The following is an 18416-nucleotide window of genomic DNA, read 5'->3' as shown; positions in this document are numbered from 1 at the left end:
AAAAACCTCCACTGGAAAGAGGAAGTTAATTTACAGAGGGGCACCTGAAGACGAGGCTTTACAAGGAACTTAGGGGAGGAACTCTACAGAGTGATTGGGAGGGGCTAATGATACACTGAAAGGGAATGGTGGGTTTGTGCAGGCTTGCGTAGTTGGGACAGATTGTAGAGAGTAAAAGGAGTTGGTGTGTAAACCAAATGCATTACAACAAACAGAAAATCATTTGTGACAAACAAGATGGGCAATTTTCACTAAACGTAGTAGAATGCGCAATTTAAATTTAGACACAGCACAGTAACAGGCCCTTACAGATAGCACCACATTCGAACTCTGATTGTTGGCCCTGTAACAGCCTTGCATTAACTGCGCCACCCTTTTTAAAAGATTTAGACATACAGCACAGTAACAGGCCCTTTCAACCCATGAGCACGTAATTGACCCATGTTTGGAGGGTGGGAGGAAACTGGATCACTCAGAGGAAGCCTATGTAGGCTCAGAGAATGTACACACTCCTTACAGAGAGCACCGGATTTGAACCTGGGTCGCTGGCGCTGTAACAGCGTAACCGTGCCACCATATGCTGTGTAAAAAAGGAAATGGGTCCCATAGATTTGTTTTCAGGTGCAAGGACAAGCAATTGTGATAAAGCTTTCCTTATGATAGCTGAGCAGTCTAGCCTCTCTGATGGAATAGCTGGGAGCTACAGTGAACTGGAGCTTTCCAATCTCTTAGTTTATATCTTTACATTTAGTAGGTCCTAAATTAGCAAGGAAGTGTAAAACACTAAGATTCCTGATCCAAATACAAGCCATGTAATCCTGGGCAAAGCATGTAAAATGCCTTCTGAGTAAGTACATTAGTCAGGCAAGTACAGGATTGCTCTCAGCTCCCTCTTCACAGTGCAAACTTCAACAAGATAGTAGAACACATCCCTCAAACCTGCAGTGAACGGACGAAGAGTGAAAGAGGAAAATAGTTAATCATGCTTACCGCGAGGGTGTTTCATCCTTCATCTCTAGGACAATGCTCTGTCCTTTGCTGTACCAGTCTCCTTCATACAAGAGTCTTCCATCTTCACACTTGGCCACGTATACATGTTTCTCCTGTTTGGGCAACACTATTTGGGACAAGGTTGGATGGAGAACAATCAGACCTCTTACAAACTCCATTTTTAAAAAATCTCAGATTCCTTCTCACTCTTGTACTTTCACAACCATGTAAAATTAACAGTGGATGTCATTTCGTTTCTATTGGCTTAAATTGAACTGACTACTTTCCATGATAATCGGTTGGAGGATAAAAGAATTGCTGTTGTCTATGACTCATTCAAACAAATTTATACTAAAGTTTAGTTTTTTTTGGTTCTGCAAAATGGAGGATACAGAAAATGTTGACATATTCTATAGAACGTCTAACATTTAACAGTTTAAAATAACAATGTGCTTTGGTATCCCTGCATCTTGAATGCTCTTGTGAGTACGGAATTGACCGGGGTATCAAAGGTTTTGGGGAGAAGGCTGGGCAGTTGGACTGAGTGGAGAAATGGATCAGCTATTAGTTTAGATGGGACTTTATGCAGGCAAAGGGCTGTAGGTCTTGTTTCTGAGCTGTATGATTCCATGAATCCATGTAAAAGAAGGATTATGTACGAGATGTGGAGAACTACATACCTGAGTCACTTAACAGTGGTACTGAAACTTTGGCCTTCTTACCCTCGGAACCTGCACCTGGGAAGCAAGCAAATGGAGGCCAAGTTATCGTTGAGTGACTGTCCGGAGAATGAATAGGTTTCAACAAGCGCTGAAAGAAACTCATTGACACCCTCCACTCACCGTCCGATTTTCTCTTTTGCTGACTGATGACAGCTTTCGCCTGCAAGGCAAAAAGGAGACTTATCAGGTATCCACCATTTTATTTCATTTATCAGTACACAGGCACGCATCACTCACCCTTATTGGTGTGTCAGCGAGGTCAGCTTCCTTACTTGTGTTTTTAATATAGAGGACACATATACTTTGGCCAAGGGTGAGCTAACAGCCAAGTTTGGGGTCCAAGCCAGGTCTAACAATCTGCCAACCTGTGAAACTATGATCTGCAATGCAAATCTAGATTGCACTGTATCCTTCTGGACTGTACAACTGGGTGGAAGGGAAAAATAAAAGGATACCATGGAAGTCCAGCTTTTCCAGAATGCATCAAGCCAGCAGAGGCCTAGAGTTTAAAACCAAAATGCTTTAAAAACAGCAATGTATTTCTGGCTTCGTTCATTCATAGATCATGATAGCACAGTACAGGCCCTTTGGCCCATGAACTCAACCTTCCCTACCTCATAATCCTCTATTTTTATTTCATCTGTGTGCCCGAGTCTTTCAAATGTCCCTATTGAACCAGCCTCCACCACCAGTGCAAATATTGCCATAAAATTACATTTAAAAATAAATAAATTTGTGCAAAAAATATGAAAAAGTGAGGTGGTGCCTGTGGTTTATTGTCCATTCAGATATCTAATAATAGAGGGGGTAAAAGCTGTCCTTGGGCCGCTGGGTGCTCGTCTTCAGGTTCCTGTACCTCCTTCCAGATGGTAGCAAGCCTTCTTTGGGACTGCATCAACATGGAGGCCCCAGGGCAGATCCTCCGAGATCTTTACACCCACATCTTGAAGCTCTTGACCCTCTCCATTGCTGATCCCTTGATGAGGGTCACCCTTTGCCAAAATATCACTCAATATAAAAACAAGCAGGGAAGCCAAAGCTAGTGATGTAATGCTTGCAAGAATTAAAATTAGAAAATGCTGGAAATGCCCAGGTCAAGCAACAGTTGCAGAGAGAGTGTTTGCTGTCGACATTTCCCAACTGGACCTCACATAAACAGCTCCAAATCTACAATGGAACTGTGGACCCTGTGATTGTCTAATCCCAGGAAAGTTAGAGCTACAAGGGATTGGCAAAGCACGTCGGGATTGGGAAGAGGAGGGATTACCAAAGCCACAAGGGGAACAAGCAAACTGAGTGGGAATATGTGGAAGAATGTGTCTAGGAAGTCGGAGCATGAGAGAAAAGGAAGATGTTTGTGAGAAAAGTGAAGTCCGAAGACAGGAAGCAAATGTTGATAAGGAACGAGTGGGGATGCTGGAATTTGTAGCAGACTTTACCTTTTTGATGGCAGCCCAGTCCTCCAAAATATCGATATCTCGTAACATGTAGACGATATATGGCCGTGCACTGATATTAAGGAATGAAATCCAAAGAATGCAGTGCTTTTCCTGTTAGGAATTCTCCTTTCCTATTACCGAACACCAAAAAAGAGGCCTGACCAGGAAAACAGGGCAAGTAATGCCTGTTAGGAATTCTCTTTTCCTATTACCGAACACCAAAAAAGAGGCCTGACCAGGAAAACAGGGCAAGTAATGCCCCAAAGAATGCAAATTATAACTAATTCTTCAACTTAGAATTTAACAGCTCAATTCGCTCAAAAATATCCCCTGAGTCTTGTATGCAAAGTTGAAATTAGGCTCCCACCAGCAGCACAAGCCTATGCTTTCCAGAGCCTTCGCTGCTCACTTCCCCCGCTGAGAAGGCCGACCACAGCAGCCCCCCATTAGCAGCGCAAGACCATCCTTTCAGGAGCTGCTGCTCACACCCCCCCGTTGAGAAGGACGACCACGGCGGCCCCCCACCCCACTAGCAGTATGAAGTGCAGGAGGAGTCCATTTGCCAATTTACCCATAAATACCCTAAAAAAATTTTAATATTCCTCCTGAAATAGAGGGGGGGTGGCGGGGTATTATATGCCGTTAAATATAGTAATTAGATTCATACATTTCCTTGTTTTGCAGCAAACAGGACACTTCTTTTGTGAAAAGAAATAGGACACTAACAAGTATGTTATCCTAGCTTAGGGTCAACAGGTTTGGCCTGAAACCAGATACCAGACTAACTAAACTACAGAGAAAGGATTGAGATTATCAGCTACAATCAACTCCGATGTTACAACCCTGTAGGGAGCCAGATTGGTATTACATACCATATATACTCATGTAATTGTCGAATCTTTTGGTCCAATTTTTTGGTGGGGAGGAGTTCACTTTTACAAGGGTCAAACTTTTGGCTGCACTAAGTACCCATGTCATTCAAGGCTTCAGGAGCTAGGATGGGCTGGTGGCTGGGGTGTCGGGAGCCTGGATAGCCAGGAGGTAAGTCTACATTCGGGGTGTCAAGAGTTCAGATGGGTGGGCATCAGGAGCTTGGATGAGTGGGCAGCCAGGTGATGGCCACATTTGGGGTGTTGGGAGATCGGAAGGGTGGGTGGTCAGGGTGAGGCTTCCCAGTCAGGCGTCAGAAGCTCGGATGGCTAGGACCGGGTGGTATATCCACATTCGGGGTGTTGGGAGTTCAGAAGTGTGGGCAGTTGGGGGCCAAAAAAGGGGTAAGACTATTAAACAATACTGACGATTACACAAGTATATAAGGTATCTGGCAATGAACTGTAGAAGAGCTCCCAAATTATCTGTTTTATTTCCTAATCTTCTTCCCCCAGCCAGATTCCCTTATCCTCACTTCCATCCCAAGTTGCCTCCATTGTGATTTCTGCTACATGTTCTGCTCCCTTTTCAAAAGCCTGAAGTTTCCTTCCATAACAATCTCCCATCCCATGTAGCCATGGGTTATGCAGCACCTGCCTTTTACCCCTCTTTCCCATCTCCCACATCAGAATCCAAACATCACTTTCAGATGATGCTGCACTTAGTTTGCTTTTCGGTTTGCTATACTCTATTCAGTATACACAGCGTGGATCCCTCTCTGTTGGAGAAACTAAACACAGATTGGGTGACCCTTTTGCAGAACACTGCCATTTAGGCAGCAGTGATGGGGAGCTTCCAGACATCTGTCACTTTAATTCTCTGTCCTTTTGCAACCCGCCTGTCTCTCACATTGTTCCAAAAATGATGAAGGGGCAGAACCTCATCTCCTAACTGAAGCCCAAGAAGCTCAAATATTAATCCAACTAATTCAGGTAATATACACCTACCGGTCTTTAATTTGCTGGATATTTCATTTCAATTTGTAGTGCTGATTCTTTCATCTTTAATTGTAATATTAAGGCCAGACAACTTTGGTCTGCATTCTATCACAGAAATTTGTTTTGTTCACTTTTAAACCACTTTTTTAAACCTCCCCTTGCACATTTCCATTCTGAATGAGTTGGTGACCTGAAACTCTGTTTCACTATCCAGTTTGGGACTAAAGGGACATGAAACTGCATGGGTGATTTATAGGCAATTGCATATACATGCGTCGCACGTGGTACCTAGAGTTTACCAGCAAAATTATTATTTGTCCTAACTTCTCCCTGCCACGTTTCTGCTCTGCCACTATGGTGTCACTCCCACCCTTCTTCCAAGTTCAGATTGATTGTCAGACATCACATACAACCCCAAGATTCTTTTTTCCTGCAGGCAAGGGAGAATTTCTACTTATTGGTAGTGCAAAAGACTGTACACCTTTCCATTTTAGAACAAAGAACATTATAACACAGTACAGGCCCTTCGGCCCACAATATTGTGCTGACCTACATAAAGCTACTCCACAAAAATCTAATCAGTCCCTACCTCACACCCAAAACTCTCCACCTTTCTTTCATTCATATGCCTTTCTAAAAATCTTTTCAATGTCCCTGTCCCTCCACAACCGGCAATGCATTCCAGGAACTCAGCACACATTTAGCTTACTCCTTGTGCCACCAGGTTTACACGAGGTGTAAATCACTGAGGGAATAATATAAATTTCCTGAAACCCACAGCTGGGTCTGGAACTTCATAAATTGATTGATAATAACAATGAGGTTCTCGACAAATACACAGGCACAATGTACAAATGCATTGAAATTTTTAATTTGGACATACAGGACAGTAACAGGCCCTTTTGGCCCATGAACACCTGCCGCCCAAATACATCAATCAATACAACCCTTGCAAGTTTTGAAGGGTGGGTGGAAACCCATGCAGGTCACAGGAAGATGTTCAGACTCCTTCCAGACAGCGCCAGTTGCTGCAGCCAAACAGGGATGGCAACATAAACCAACCTGAAGTTGTGCTCAAAAGCCACTGCAATGCAGTGAAAGAAAGACAGTATGAAAGGATATCGGACACAGTTGCTGCCTTCTTCTTCTTTTCTGATTTCAAAGTATCACACTTCTTTTTGTTTCGTTTTCCTCGGGCTTCCTCGTTCCACCATTCTATAAAAGAGAGAAACTGTTAAAGTGAATCCTCAACCTGCTCTGTGCATACATCAGACATTAGCCCATTCTCTATTTTTTAGGCCACAGAAAATTATAACTTCCTCTACCCATTACCCCCACAAGATGTCTAAATGTCCCTTGAGTAGCTCCCCACCCCCCCCCCCCACCGGCCACTCACATAACATTCTTGGCGTTATTGCATCAAGATACGTGTGGTGCTCCTGCCCTTGCATCTGCCATTTTGGCCAAGGTTGTGTTGAAATTTAACGCAGGATTACCTCAAGGAACCCCACCACCCAGGCCATGCCCTCTTCACACTGCTACCATCAGGAAGGAAGTACAGGAGCCTTAAGACCCACCCTCAATGTTTCAAGAACAGTTTCTTCCCCTTCCTCCGCCATCATATTTCTGAATGAACAATGAAGCTAGAGACACTACCTCACTTTTTCTCTTCTTTTGTGCCAATTTATCTTTTTTTTTTAAAAAAAAGTGTAATTTTTAGCAACTTTTGCCCCTGTAAAGCTGCTTCAAAACAACAAATTTTGTGACCATAAATTCTGACTGTGATATGGCATAGGAAGAAACAAGTTCCTTCCATTGCACAACCTTTCCAGCATCTTTCAGAGCAATCACCTAGTCAAGCTAGGAGAGCTTGTTAATGATTACGGATCACCTACAGGAATAACTGACAACTCCCTTAATACAGGAGAGAAAAGATGCCAAGAGGGCTTGTACACTGACCAGAGGTGATGTCTATACTTTGCTTGTCTTCCTCTAGTCGCTGAATTCTTTCCAACAGCTCGCTCTGCATGTTATCAAATAACAGAAGCTTCTCACTCTAAATCCACCAAAATAGAAAGAGAGCAAATTTGTTCTTTACAAACAGCAGCTTTAAATACAGCCTAACTTTCTGACAAATAGCCCAGTCGATTACATGGCATGTGTGCACGGGAGCACCCAGATCCATCAGAGGGTCCACTTTTGGAGTAAGAGGGACATTTCTCTGTATGTGAGCTTCTTGTCTCAAGTCTTTGTTTAATTTCTCCAAAACAGTTTTTGCATTTTATTATATTGATGGATGTGGAAGGAATGCAAACTTGTGATGTAAAAGGTGTCAGCCAGCAGTTGTGAGATTACTTCCCAGAACAGAGCAGGGTGGATTCATTGTTGGAAGAAGAGGATGACATAGATTTTTTTAAAAAATCAAATGTACAATTCTTAGGTGAGTTTGGGACTTCCATTTAATTGTATCAACACAATTTTCACATTAATACCCAAAATAGCTATTTTCAACATTTATTTTTGGCTATAGATCCCTCAAAGTGTATGGGCCCCCTTCTTTGTGAAGCAGTCAAGTTTTGGTTTTTTTAAAATTAAAAAGTTTTAAAATTTTATTTACAGCACGGTAGAAGCCAATTCCGGCTATCCATGCCACACAATTATACCCAAGTTAACCTAATTTTGAAGGGTGGGAGGAAATCGGAGCGCCCAGAGGAAACCCACGCAGTCACGGGGAGAACGTACAAACTCCTTACAGACAGGGCCAGATTTGAACCCAGGTCTCTGGCGCTGTATTAGCATCGTGCTAATCGCTATACTAACCATACCACTCGTACTTCTCTCCTACCAACTACATTAAAAAAAATTCACGTTACATGAGGTGAAAACAAGGCTTTTCCTTAAATGTGCTATGGCTCCCAGGGGGTATGTAAGGAGCCCATTGAGAATGGCTGCCCTAAATGATACAAGAATAGTAAAACAGAAGGAGCTTGTGAGACTTCAACCCACATTCTCTATGGCCTTACCTCCAGATGTTGTCGAGCTCCCTGCAATTCGCACTCGTACCTATTTCTGATTACGTCCAAACAGAGATCTTTATATACTCCTATCAGATGCAGAATTAGGACATGGTTAAGGACCCCATAGAGCAGCAGGTTCAACCCACACAATCACTCCAAGCCAGTTTCATGTTATTCCCTCCCACCCCACCACAGAAATCCCGCTATATTTCCGTAATGAAGACCCATCAATATGCTGGTTTTGGTCGTTCACACTGAAATTAACAAAGATGGCATTTTTCTGGGTCAGTGCATATTTTTATACAGCAAGTTGGCATCCCGCGAACAAAAGGGGTGGGCCATGTAACTCAACAGCATCTACGTCTAGTATCAGGTATAATACACCATATTTGATGGCATGTTAGACCCACTTGTTTTTCCCCCCAAGGAAAAAAGGCTCAAAAATATTCCCCCAGTTTTATATGCCAGGTTGAAATTAGGATGATTTAACACTGTCGGTCCCCGCATGGTCATTGTTGTGTTGAGGAAGTGTCAGGTCCGTGAGAGACAAGTCTGGACACAAGGGGTTTGCAATCAAACTTTACTTTTATTAATGCATAATTACTAGGAGAGGGTGGGAAATCGTAGAGGGAATAAAACACACACAATTTATAAGAATGTGGGAAAATACACACACAATTTAATAAAACATATGCACACGATTTATAAAAGACCAATGGAAAATCTACTCCAAGTATTGATCTATAGAAGTGGATTTCAAACTTTTTCTTTCCATTCACATACCACCTTAAGTAATCCCTTACTAGTCACCACTACCTATTATTGGGTGCTGGTGACGGGCTATCGGTGGGGGAGTGAGGCGGTAAGGTTTAGACTGTTCAAGGTGAGGACAAGCCCACAAACCAGCTTACTCACAATCTGGCAGACCTATGTCAAATGGTAAAATGGGTTAGGTTGCTAGTATGCAGGCAGGATAATCATCCCTCTTGTGTTCACTGGTCTCCTCTCTCAGAGGTTCTGAGTCACTATAAACTGCCACTTTTGGTTGGCCCATGATTTTATTTTACAATTCACGATTACACATCCAGGTAGCCCCTGACTTACGACCGAGTTCCGTTCTGACCGACCTGTCGAATGTCAAAATGGACGCAAGTTGGAAATTTACTGTATCCATTTTATTGTTCGTCAACTACAACATGGTGACTACCGAGGGTAGCTCTCCCGAGAGGTTGGTCACCCCTCCCAGAGCTATTTTCTTCTTTTTTTTTTTTAAGTATTTTATTTTAAATTTATGATTAAACAAATATCAATAATTAACCATCACATATACATAAATTAAAAGGAATTACTGATACAGACTTCAAAAAAAACCCATCCCTCCTTCCCCAAACAAAAACCTCAAAAAGAAAGAACAAAAAGAGAAATAATAAAGAAATAGAATGAAGAATAAGAAAAAAAGATAAAGGAAAGAAAGAAAAAAGAAAAAGTAATTGTTGGATCCGGATTCCAGCTCAAAATATCTTTTTTTTCCCACTTAGATCACAAATATGGAAGAAAAAAAATTAAAAATTCAAAAATAGTGTGTACCTAAAATATTCAACCCTGTATTTGTAGATAAGGGGTACCATACCTGAAAAGACATTGTTTTTTCCTTAAATTATAGGTAATTTTCTCTAAGAATACACAGCTATGCATTTCTGCGTTCCATCGGGCTCTGTCCAGAAGGGAATCAGACTTCCATGTAACTGCAATACATTTTCTGGCCACTGCTAATGCAATTTTAAGAAATTCTAATTGGTACCTGGACAGCTTCATTTTAGGTCTTATGTCCATAATATTTCCTTGAAGAAATAATTCTGCACTTAGTAGCAATTGCTTCCCAATAATTTGGTTTAATAACAATCATAAATTCTCGCAAAAACGTTTCAGTTTATAACCAGGTAGAATGTAAAAAGATACCTGGTTCTAATATATGATATATTAGAATTTAATTTATGCAGTTTCTGAGGGGCACCAGTCTAGATCTTACATTAATTGTATTAGTCATGTAATCAGACCAGGTCTTATCATTAATACTAATATTCAAGTCTGATTCCCATTTTTGTTTTGACTTACATAACTCCCGCTTAGGAGTGCCCGATTGAAGTAGAAAGTACAATAATGATGTAAATTTCTTTGTGATTCCCTTTCGTATTAGAATCTCCATTTCACTGCACTCTGGTAGAATCATGGTCGATCCTATTCTTTAAAAAAAAAAGCGCTCAATTGAAAGAAGTTGTATTATTATGGATATTCTTTTCATTTTTTTTAACTATTCAAATAACATTAGTCCCTTTACGGGACCAGGCATGTAGAATTAAATTGCCCATAGTTAAAAGAATTATTCTATTTTGGATTAAGGGCATTTTAGGAGAAAGAAAGACAGGGATCCATTGAAACCATCATCATATAGGCCACTTTCTTTGTTAAATACAGATTATAAAATACTAACCAAGGCCTTGGCAAATACAATGGCAAAATATTTGCCTAAATTGATAAATATGGATCAAATTGGATTTGCGAAGAAAAGGCAGTCAGCAGATAATGTAACAAGACTGCTTAGTGCAATTCATTTGGCCCAGAAAAGAGGTGAACTTAGTGTGGCAATTGCTCTGAATACAGAGAAGGCCTTTGATATTTGGACTGGGACTTTTTATCTAAAGTATTAGAAAAATTTGGATTGGGTCAAAACTTTATAAATTGGATTTGAGCTTTACATAATGAACCAAAGGCTAGAGTTGTGACCAACTGTCAAATATCTTCAACATTCCCACTATCCAGGTCTAGTAGATGTCTATTATCTCCAGGCATATTCATATTGGCCATAGAACCCTTAGCGGAAACTATTCGACAGGATTCAAACATTGAGTTTAGAGTGAACCAATATGAGCATAAGATCAGTCTCTTTGCAGATGATGTATAAATATATTTGACAGAACCTGTGACTTCACTACAAAGACCGCTTTTGCAATTGGAAGATTATAGGAGGGTCTCTGGCTATAAAATATATGGGAATAAGAGTGAAATAATATCTTTAACATATGGGGACTGTACACAGTGTAAAAGAAAGACACAATTCAGATGGCTGATGAATGGGATTAAATATTTGGTGATCAAAGTAGATCATTTAAAAAACCTGTATAAATTGAACCATCTCCCCTTGCTGAAGAAAGGTGAAGAAGATTTAAATAAATGGGCAACTCTTCCCAAAATCATTAATTGGAAAGGTAAATTATATTAAAATGAAGATTTCCACATCTACAATATCTTTTCCAGATTCTTCCAATACCATTACCACAGAATATTTTTCAAAACTTGAAAAAATTAATTAGGAAATTTCTTTGGAAAGGTAAGTTAGCTAGAATCTCCATAGAAAATTTAACTTGGAAATATAATACAACTTCAAACAACTTGCAACTTCCAAATATTATTATTGGGCAGCCCAAATGAAATTAGTCTCTTCCCTCTTTGATGGAAGAGGCAGATCTTCATGGGTGGAAAATGAACTGCTCAAAGTTGGAGAGAGTGGGAAAAGACCTTATATACAATGGGATGCTAAATTTATTTCTGCTGAAAGGGAGGCGCCATTTTGAATATCTGGCACAAATTGAATAATTTAATTGGTTTAAGGAAATAAAATAACTCTGTAGGGGCTATTTTCCATAGATACACTTCTATTTTCACCCCAAAAGCGAAATTTTTATATTTACATATATTTTTTAAAATTTATACAGGGTTTTTTTGGGGTCATATGTATGGATGTCCGTAAGTTGCATAGGTTGCAAGTTGGGGACTACCTGTACAGTAAAATCCCAGTATCTGGCACCTATGGAGATTGGTAGATGCTGGATCAGTAAATTTGCCTGTTGCTTGAGATTGCGTGTTGTGTGCTTTGGCGAACTGATACTGGCTGGGGGAGGGAGAGGGTGCCCAATTTTAAACATTTGTAGTTTTTACCTATTTATTTTCGGTTGCTTCAGGCTATCGGTTGATAGAATTCAGATAACAGGGATTTTAATCCATTTTATTTGCCATTAACATTTAATTTTGCTCATAATGCAGTTAAAGGCTCTGGTCACCATGTGGTTGCAACTAGTACATTTCTGACAATCCCTTCCCATGGTATCTTCAGTTTAACATTTTAAATAAAAGCATCATCTGGATATGCCTAAAGTTACACTTCCATTCCCACTGACACACAGTCTATTGGCACCCTAGATTGTAGGTGCGAGGTTAACTCAGTGATTCCCCCATTACCTGCTACCTCAGTTCGGATTTTCATGTTCTTCTGTAGGACAGCCAGGGGCTCCAAGTACTCAGTTGCTTTCCCTGCAATCACCTCATCCAGTTTGGCTTCCACCTGGCTCAGTCTCTCTTTGTACAGTCTGTAAAAGAGAAGCTGCGGGTTTTACCCTCTGTTCTATTTATAGCTCAGAGCAAATCTTCCGCCAATCTTTATCAAGCAATCTGTTAAGCTGCCAAAAGCGTTCTTTGCTGGTTTATTGCCCTCCTTTCCTAAAGATGCTGATTCTCGCCGGGGGAAATAAGTGCCGCCCTCCAGTGCCTCGACCAAGCACCGTTCCTCGTGCGTGTACGTAGTTAGTTAGCGCTGGGTGGCTATTCAATTGTGGGCAGCATCACAGCCCACTCTGACTTTGTCCTTACCCAGTCTAAAGGGAATTCCAGTTTTAAAGCGCAATCCAGTGACTCCTGCACGTGCACCATACCCTAGCCTCACACATCAAGAATGGTCCCATGGGCAATGATCGAGAGAACGTCGAAGAGTCAGTGCTCAGCAGGAAACAAGGCTTTCAGGAGAGGAGAAAACCAGAAGACATTTATTCAAAAGAAACTAATCAGCGTACTGTTCTTTCAGATCTGTGAACTGCTTCTCCAGGTCCGACATCTCATCGAGGCACTCAGTGCGACGTCGCTCACAGTCCTCATCGTCCATCTCTAAAATTAAAACTGAACATAGTCAAGATCAAAATAGGTAGATCAGAACAAGTTATCTTGGTGAAATTACCTACAATTTACACCACAGAAACAGGTTACTCTGTCTGAAAGAGATGCAGAAGTCTCAGCCTGACTTACTTTGCCCAATCCTCTCTCCTTATCCCTCTCATGCACACATCCAGCTTTTCAATGCCTCATCATCTTTAATAGAAAGATGTTCAGAGACATTCAGCCATTCAGAGACAGCTGTGACATAAATGTAGAAAAGTATTCAGTTACCCTTTTCTTGTTGATTGGTTGAGGGGAGAGGGGGGGCAGGGAAGAAAACAGGATTGCTTGTCTTAGAAAACTGAGAGAATCTCACTCTTCTTCCTGGAGATCTTAGATTAATAACTTTCTATATCAGCCAACTTATGTTCAAGCTCTGGAATGAAGAAATATATATGCACGAGAAAGTGTGTTGACTAAGGCCAGGCACCTAATTTTAAGAGATGTCAACCCAGTTAGGGTGCAATACAAGATCATCTGCTTTAGTTTGCCATGAAATTATCCTCTGAGTGAAAATCTTCCTATACTACCCTCCCAATTCTAGAATTGCTCATAAAAGCCTCTTTATTGTGCTTTTATAAATTTGAATGTATCAGAGAAATAAATATACCAGAAGAGAAACATTAATAGAAAATGAAAAGTGCTTTTTCCAAGTAATAATTGTTTTGTTTGTTAATACAGCAGAAGTCCAAAAATACAGATGCCAGAAATCTGGACCACCCAAGAATCCAGACTTTTCAAAAACTCTCAAACTTTTTAAATTTAGCAGGCTTTTTTGTGCATGTGTGCATAAATGCCACAGTTGCACAGCAGCAAAACGTTTGTTGACATTATTTTTCATTAAAAACGGCTAGTTTTGTTCAATGAAGCATGCTATGTTTGCTAATAAATAAACAATTATAGCGAATCTGTGAGCTGAATCAACAGAACTGTTTTATGGAATCTTCACAGGAGTTTAAATAATTACAGTTGGTGAGCTATCACAATCACCCAACCTCTGAAGACACACACCTCCCAGAGTACTCTGTGCCCCCCTCCGGCCACTCCTGATCCTGTGGGAGCCCGCAACTACAGATGGCGGTTTGATATTGAAGTGGCATGGCTCGCCACATAACCTCCACTCTCCACCCCCCACCCAGAACCTGAGTTCGGAGGTGATACCAGTCTTACCTATACAACTAGAATGGAATAGAGGATGCCCCCTGCGCCAGGAGCATGCCACGCATACCAGATGATCTTGGTCCACATGTGCTGGCTTAAGGCAATCTACCAAAACCATTTCTTGCCTGCTGCCAATGTCTATAACAAATGTGGAGCCATCATTCAGTATCACCTTGAAAGGACCTTCATAAGGCTGTTGCAAACAGTGTCTTGTGTGCATCCCTGCACAGAAATACATAAAGGCAGTCCTTGAGTTCAGGCACAATGTAGGAAGTCGTAAACCCATGATGGGTGGCCGGGATAGGCGCCAGAGTACCCACCTTCTCCCTTAAGCATCTGAGTACCGAAGTGGGAGATTCCAGCTGCCCATGTGCTGTGGAAATGAAATCCCCAGGACCGTTTGGGGGCTCCGTAAACCAATTCTGCGGAGGATACAGCTAGATCTTCCTTCAGTGCCATATAGAAACCTAAAACTACCCAAGCCAGTTCATCTGGGTATGATAGGCCGTTGACTGATGCAGTTGCATGTCCACCAACTGTGCAATTGTGGACCATAACCCAGACATAAACTGAGCTCCTCTGTCAGAGGAGATAGGCATGGAAAGTCAGAAATGCACTATCCAATTGGTGATAAGGGCTCTCGTACAAGCACAGATGGGCAGAGGTGTTGGAAACTGGGACAACCTCTGACCATTTCATGAACCCGTCTACTATTATGAAGAGGGGAGTAGCACCCTTGGACAGAGGCAACAGGCTGATGATATCCACATGGATGTGATCAAACCTGCGCTGTGTGGGTGCAAAAACCTGTAGTGGCGCTGAACATTTGAGGTCTAGCCTTGCTCAAGTGCTAACTTGCTTTTGCAGGCCATGCCACATGAATTTGCCCCCATGAACCTTATTGTCATCGTAATCAAAGGATGAGCCAAACGGTGCATGGCATCAAACACCCAACTTCGTCACGCAGCAGGTAAAATGGGCCTCTGTGGCCCGATGGATATGTCACAAAGTAGGGAGGTATTTGCTGGAGCAAAACATATGTCCTCCAATTTCAGTCCTGATATGGCAGTGCAATATGTGGCTATCTCTTCATCTTCCTGCTAAAGCTGTGTGGTCTATACCGGGAGCAGACGAATGGAGGGAAGCGATGGTGGTGCGGGATACAGGTCAGTGACTAAATTGTTCTTCCAGGCGATGTGTTTTATCGTAGTCACAAACTCTGAAAGGTAGGAGAGTTATCATTGTTGTCATCTGGGCAAAGTCAATGGCTTCTATACCGTGAACCTTCTGCTTTCTAGGAAATAGTGAAAATGTTGTATGGCCAAGTAGAGGGCAAGGAGCTCCCTGTCAAAGGAACTGTACTTCTGCTCCAGTCTCAAATGACAACTAAAGCGAGGGGTTTCCAGATGCCATTGATGAGCAGCTCCAGGACCCCATCTACTGCAATGCCTGACACATCCACTGTCAGAACCGTTAGCACATCAATCCTCAGGTGCATGAACATAGTGCCTTTCGCTAGGATTCCTTTGGCAGTCTTGAATGTGGCCGCGGCCTTGTCATTCCATTTTAGTTCCTTGGGATGTCCAGACAAGAGTTTGAAAGGTGGCTGCATAACTTTTGCAGCAGCTAGCATGAAACAATGATAAAAAGTTAATCATGCCAACCAAGTTCTGCAGGTCTTTAAGGGTAGAGGGTCTTGGAAATTTGCAAATGGCCTTGACCCTGGAAGATAGCGGAATCACACTGTGCTGACTGATGCAGTGGCTAAGGAAATTGATTGATGTGAGGCCAAACTGGCATTTGGCCAGGTTGATTACTAACCCATGGTCAACTAGCTGCTGACATAGTGGACAGAGAGGAACCCAGTGCTGTTGCCGCAAGCGGCTGGCAATAAGGATGTAGTTCAAATAAAAAAATACAAAATTCACGTCCTGGGTAACTGTGCCCCTTAGGTGTTGAAATGTCTGGACCGCATTTTTTTTAAACCAAAAAGCAAATAGCCCAAACGGGGCAATCAAGGCAGTCTTAGGAATGTCATCTGGGAGAATGGGATCTGATGATTTCCACAAACCAGGTTGGTTTTGGAGAAATTCTTAGCGCCATGAAGGATCACAGAGAAATCCTGTATATGGGGAACCGGGTAGCGATCTGCCACAGCGATGTTGTTCAGAAGCCAATAGTCCTCACGAGGTCTCCCCTCTCCAGACGCCCAAGGTACCCAAAGGTTGTTGGAGCGGCAAACAATCCCCATTTCCTCTAGGTGTCAGATTTAATCTTAGGCCAATCACAATTTATCCAGAGATAGCTTGCACACTCGAGCATGCGGGGACATCCATGAATCGGAATGTGGTGCTGTACTCCATGTTTTGGTTGGGCCGTCAAGAACTCCAGAGTAATAATGCTGGGCATTATTATGATTCTGGCGTATTCATTGTCCAAGAGCATCACCAAGTCAAGGCAAGGTGTGGGCCACGCCGCGGGGTGCAAGATAAGGGACTCAAAAGTCTTTGAATTAACTAGGTGGTGATCTATAATATCTACTAGAAGGGAATGAGATCACAAAAAAAAATCAGCTCCAAGTAGCTACCCTCCACTCCAATGTCAACCAAGAACCGACAGCCTGAGTGTAGATCCCAGAGGAAAAAGAGGTTGTTCTTGTGGCCAGCCATCACAGCCACTACCAACAGCCAGCCTCAGTGTTTTCCGGATGCATGCCGGGGAGGGGGGGCCGTAGCTGCTCGCCTCTGATGGTAATAGCAGTATTGCCCTGTCTGTGTTGCCTCCGGTCGACTAAAGTGGGCAGGGTTTGTGTTCTTTGCCAACCACTGCTACGTGCCCAACCAAAAGTCTACCATGTTGTTTAGCATGCCACAACTCATCAGCATTTGCTTGAGAAAAAGTTGCTCAAAATGCAAACAGGGCTGTGTCCATCCATGAGTGCCAGCATCTCGTTCATTAGTTCGGAAGGAGTGCGGTCGCCCAGGCCGTATATATGGAGAAATTGTGCTCTGTTGTGATGGAAAAGGCCAAAAATATGTATAAGCAGGACTGATGGCTTCATACCTGTCACTGGCTGGAGCCTGGCATAAGAAAGCAACAATACACAGAGTCTTGATCCAGCAATGTAAGAATGTAGCAGTACTTAATTGTGATAGCAGTAATCTGGCATGGATGAAACTGGGCCTCAGCCTGCTCAAACCAGACCTGTGACTACAAGGTCAAAAATACTGGAAGTTTGACCGCAATGACGTTCTGCACATCCATAGTGAGATCCAAAATGTTATTTGGACCGTACAGGGTCACCAATGTAGCGAGTGGTGCAGTGAATAAAGCACAACAGACGTTGTCTGGGAGGTGAACTAACAGAACTGTTTAATGGAATATTATCAGGAGTTTAAATAATTCTAGTTGACACGCTGTTACAATCACCCGACCTCTGAAGTCGCGCGCCTCCCATAATTCTGTGTGCCCCCGGGCCATCAGGAACTCCTGATCCTGGGGGGGGCCTGCAGCTATGGATGCTGATTTGATATTGGAGTGGCACACTTTTCCACACTATCAACATTTACTTGTTCAACTCTTCTTTGTTCCTCCTTAAATTTCAATTTTAAAAGTAATGCCTGAGAATCTGAAAAATCCAGACTGACCCAATCCCTGAGCAGTCTGGATTTCAGACTTCTATTGTACATCACTTTATAGCTTTATTTTTATGTCTATATTAACACACAGAAACGCGCGATACATCTGCAATTGCTGACCTGAGCTGTCCTCGCCCTCCTCCTCAGATGCAGAGGTACTGCCACTCTCTTCATCCGAGCTTTCCTCATTCTCTGGTGAGTCCTGCTCCATTTCCTCATCAACCTTCTCCTCGTCCTTTTCTTTGTCTCTCTGCGGCTGCTGCCCAGGCATTGTCCTTCAAAATAAATATAAAATCAAGACGTGTGTCAAAACCTTGGATGGATAAACACTGCACAACACTTCCATGTCACATACCAAAGAAATGTCTTCATTAGCAATAAATTCCAATGTCACATAAATCAGTACCAAGCTGTATTGAATCCTACATAATATGACCTGAATCACCAGTACCTTAGCTCAGTGTTGTTTCAGATTTCGATACAGGGTACTGCATCCCATTGAGTAACTATCAGTGCTCACCCAACTGTTCAGCAGTAA

General features: G+C 42.2%; 1 protein-coding gene across 3 annotated transcripts in view; it reads right to left on the bottom strand.

Annotated features, from left to right (window-relative positions):
- Positions 1-18416, bottom strand: part of LOC138740829 (breast cancer metastasis-suppressor 1 homolog) — a 32056-nt gene that overhangs the window by 2034 nt on the left and 11606 nt on the right. For 2 of the 3 annotated variants that reach the window (XM_069893998.1, XM_069893997.1), the window contains exons 2-11: positions 17999-18153; positions 12941-13031; positions 12333-12460; positions 8043-8122; positions 6979-7075; positions 6142-6234; positions 3152-3216; positions 1833-1872; positions 1671-1727; positions 991-1117 (exon numbers count right to left, since the gene is read on the bottom strand). In XM_069893998.1, the coding sequence (XP_069750099.1) occupies positions 991-1117; positions 1671-1727; positions 1833-1872; positions 3152-3216; positions 6142-6234; positions 6979-7075; positions 8043-8122; positions 12333-12460; positions 12941-13031; positions 17999-18149 (929 nt within the window). In that variant the 5' untranslated portion in view covers positions 18150-18153. The remainder of the gene's footprint in view (positions 1-990; positions 1118-1670; positions 1728-1832; positions 1873-3151; positions 3217-6141; positions 6235-6978; positions 7076-8042; positions 8123-12332; positions 12461-12940; positions 13032-17998; positions 18154-18416) is intronic. The other variant, XM_069893999.1, reaches the window with a different exon arrangement.

This window comes from Narcine bancroftii, chromosome 8 (genome assembly GCF_036971445.1).
Source record: "Narcine bancroftii isolate sNarBan1 chromosome 8, sNarBan1.hap1, whole genome shotgun sequence".
NCBI classification, from domain to species: domain Eukaryota; kingdom Metazoa; phylum Chordata; class Chondrichthyes; order Torpediniformes; family Narcinidae; genus Narcine; species Narcine bancroftii.
This window is presented reverse-complemented; position numbering and strand designations above follow the sequence as displayed.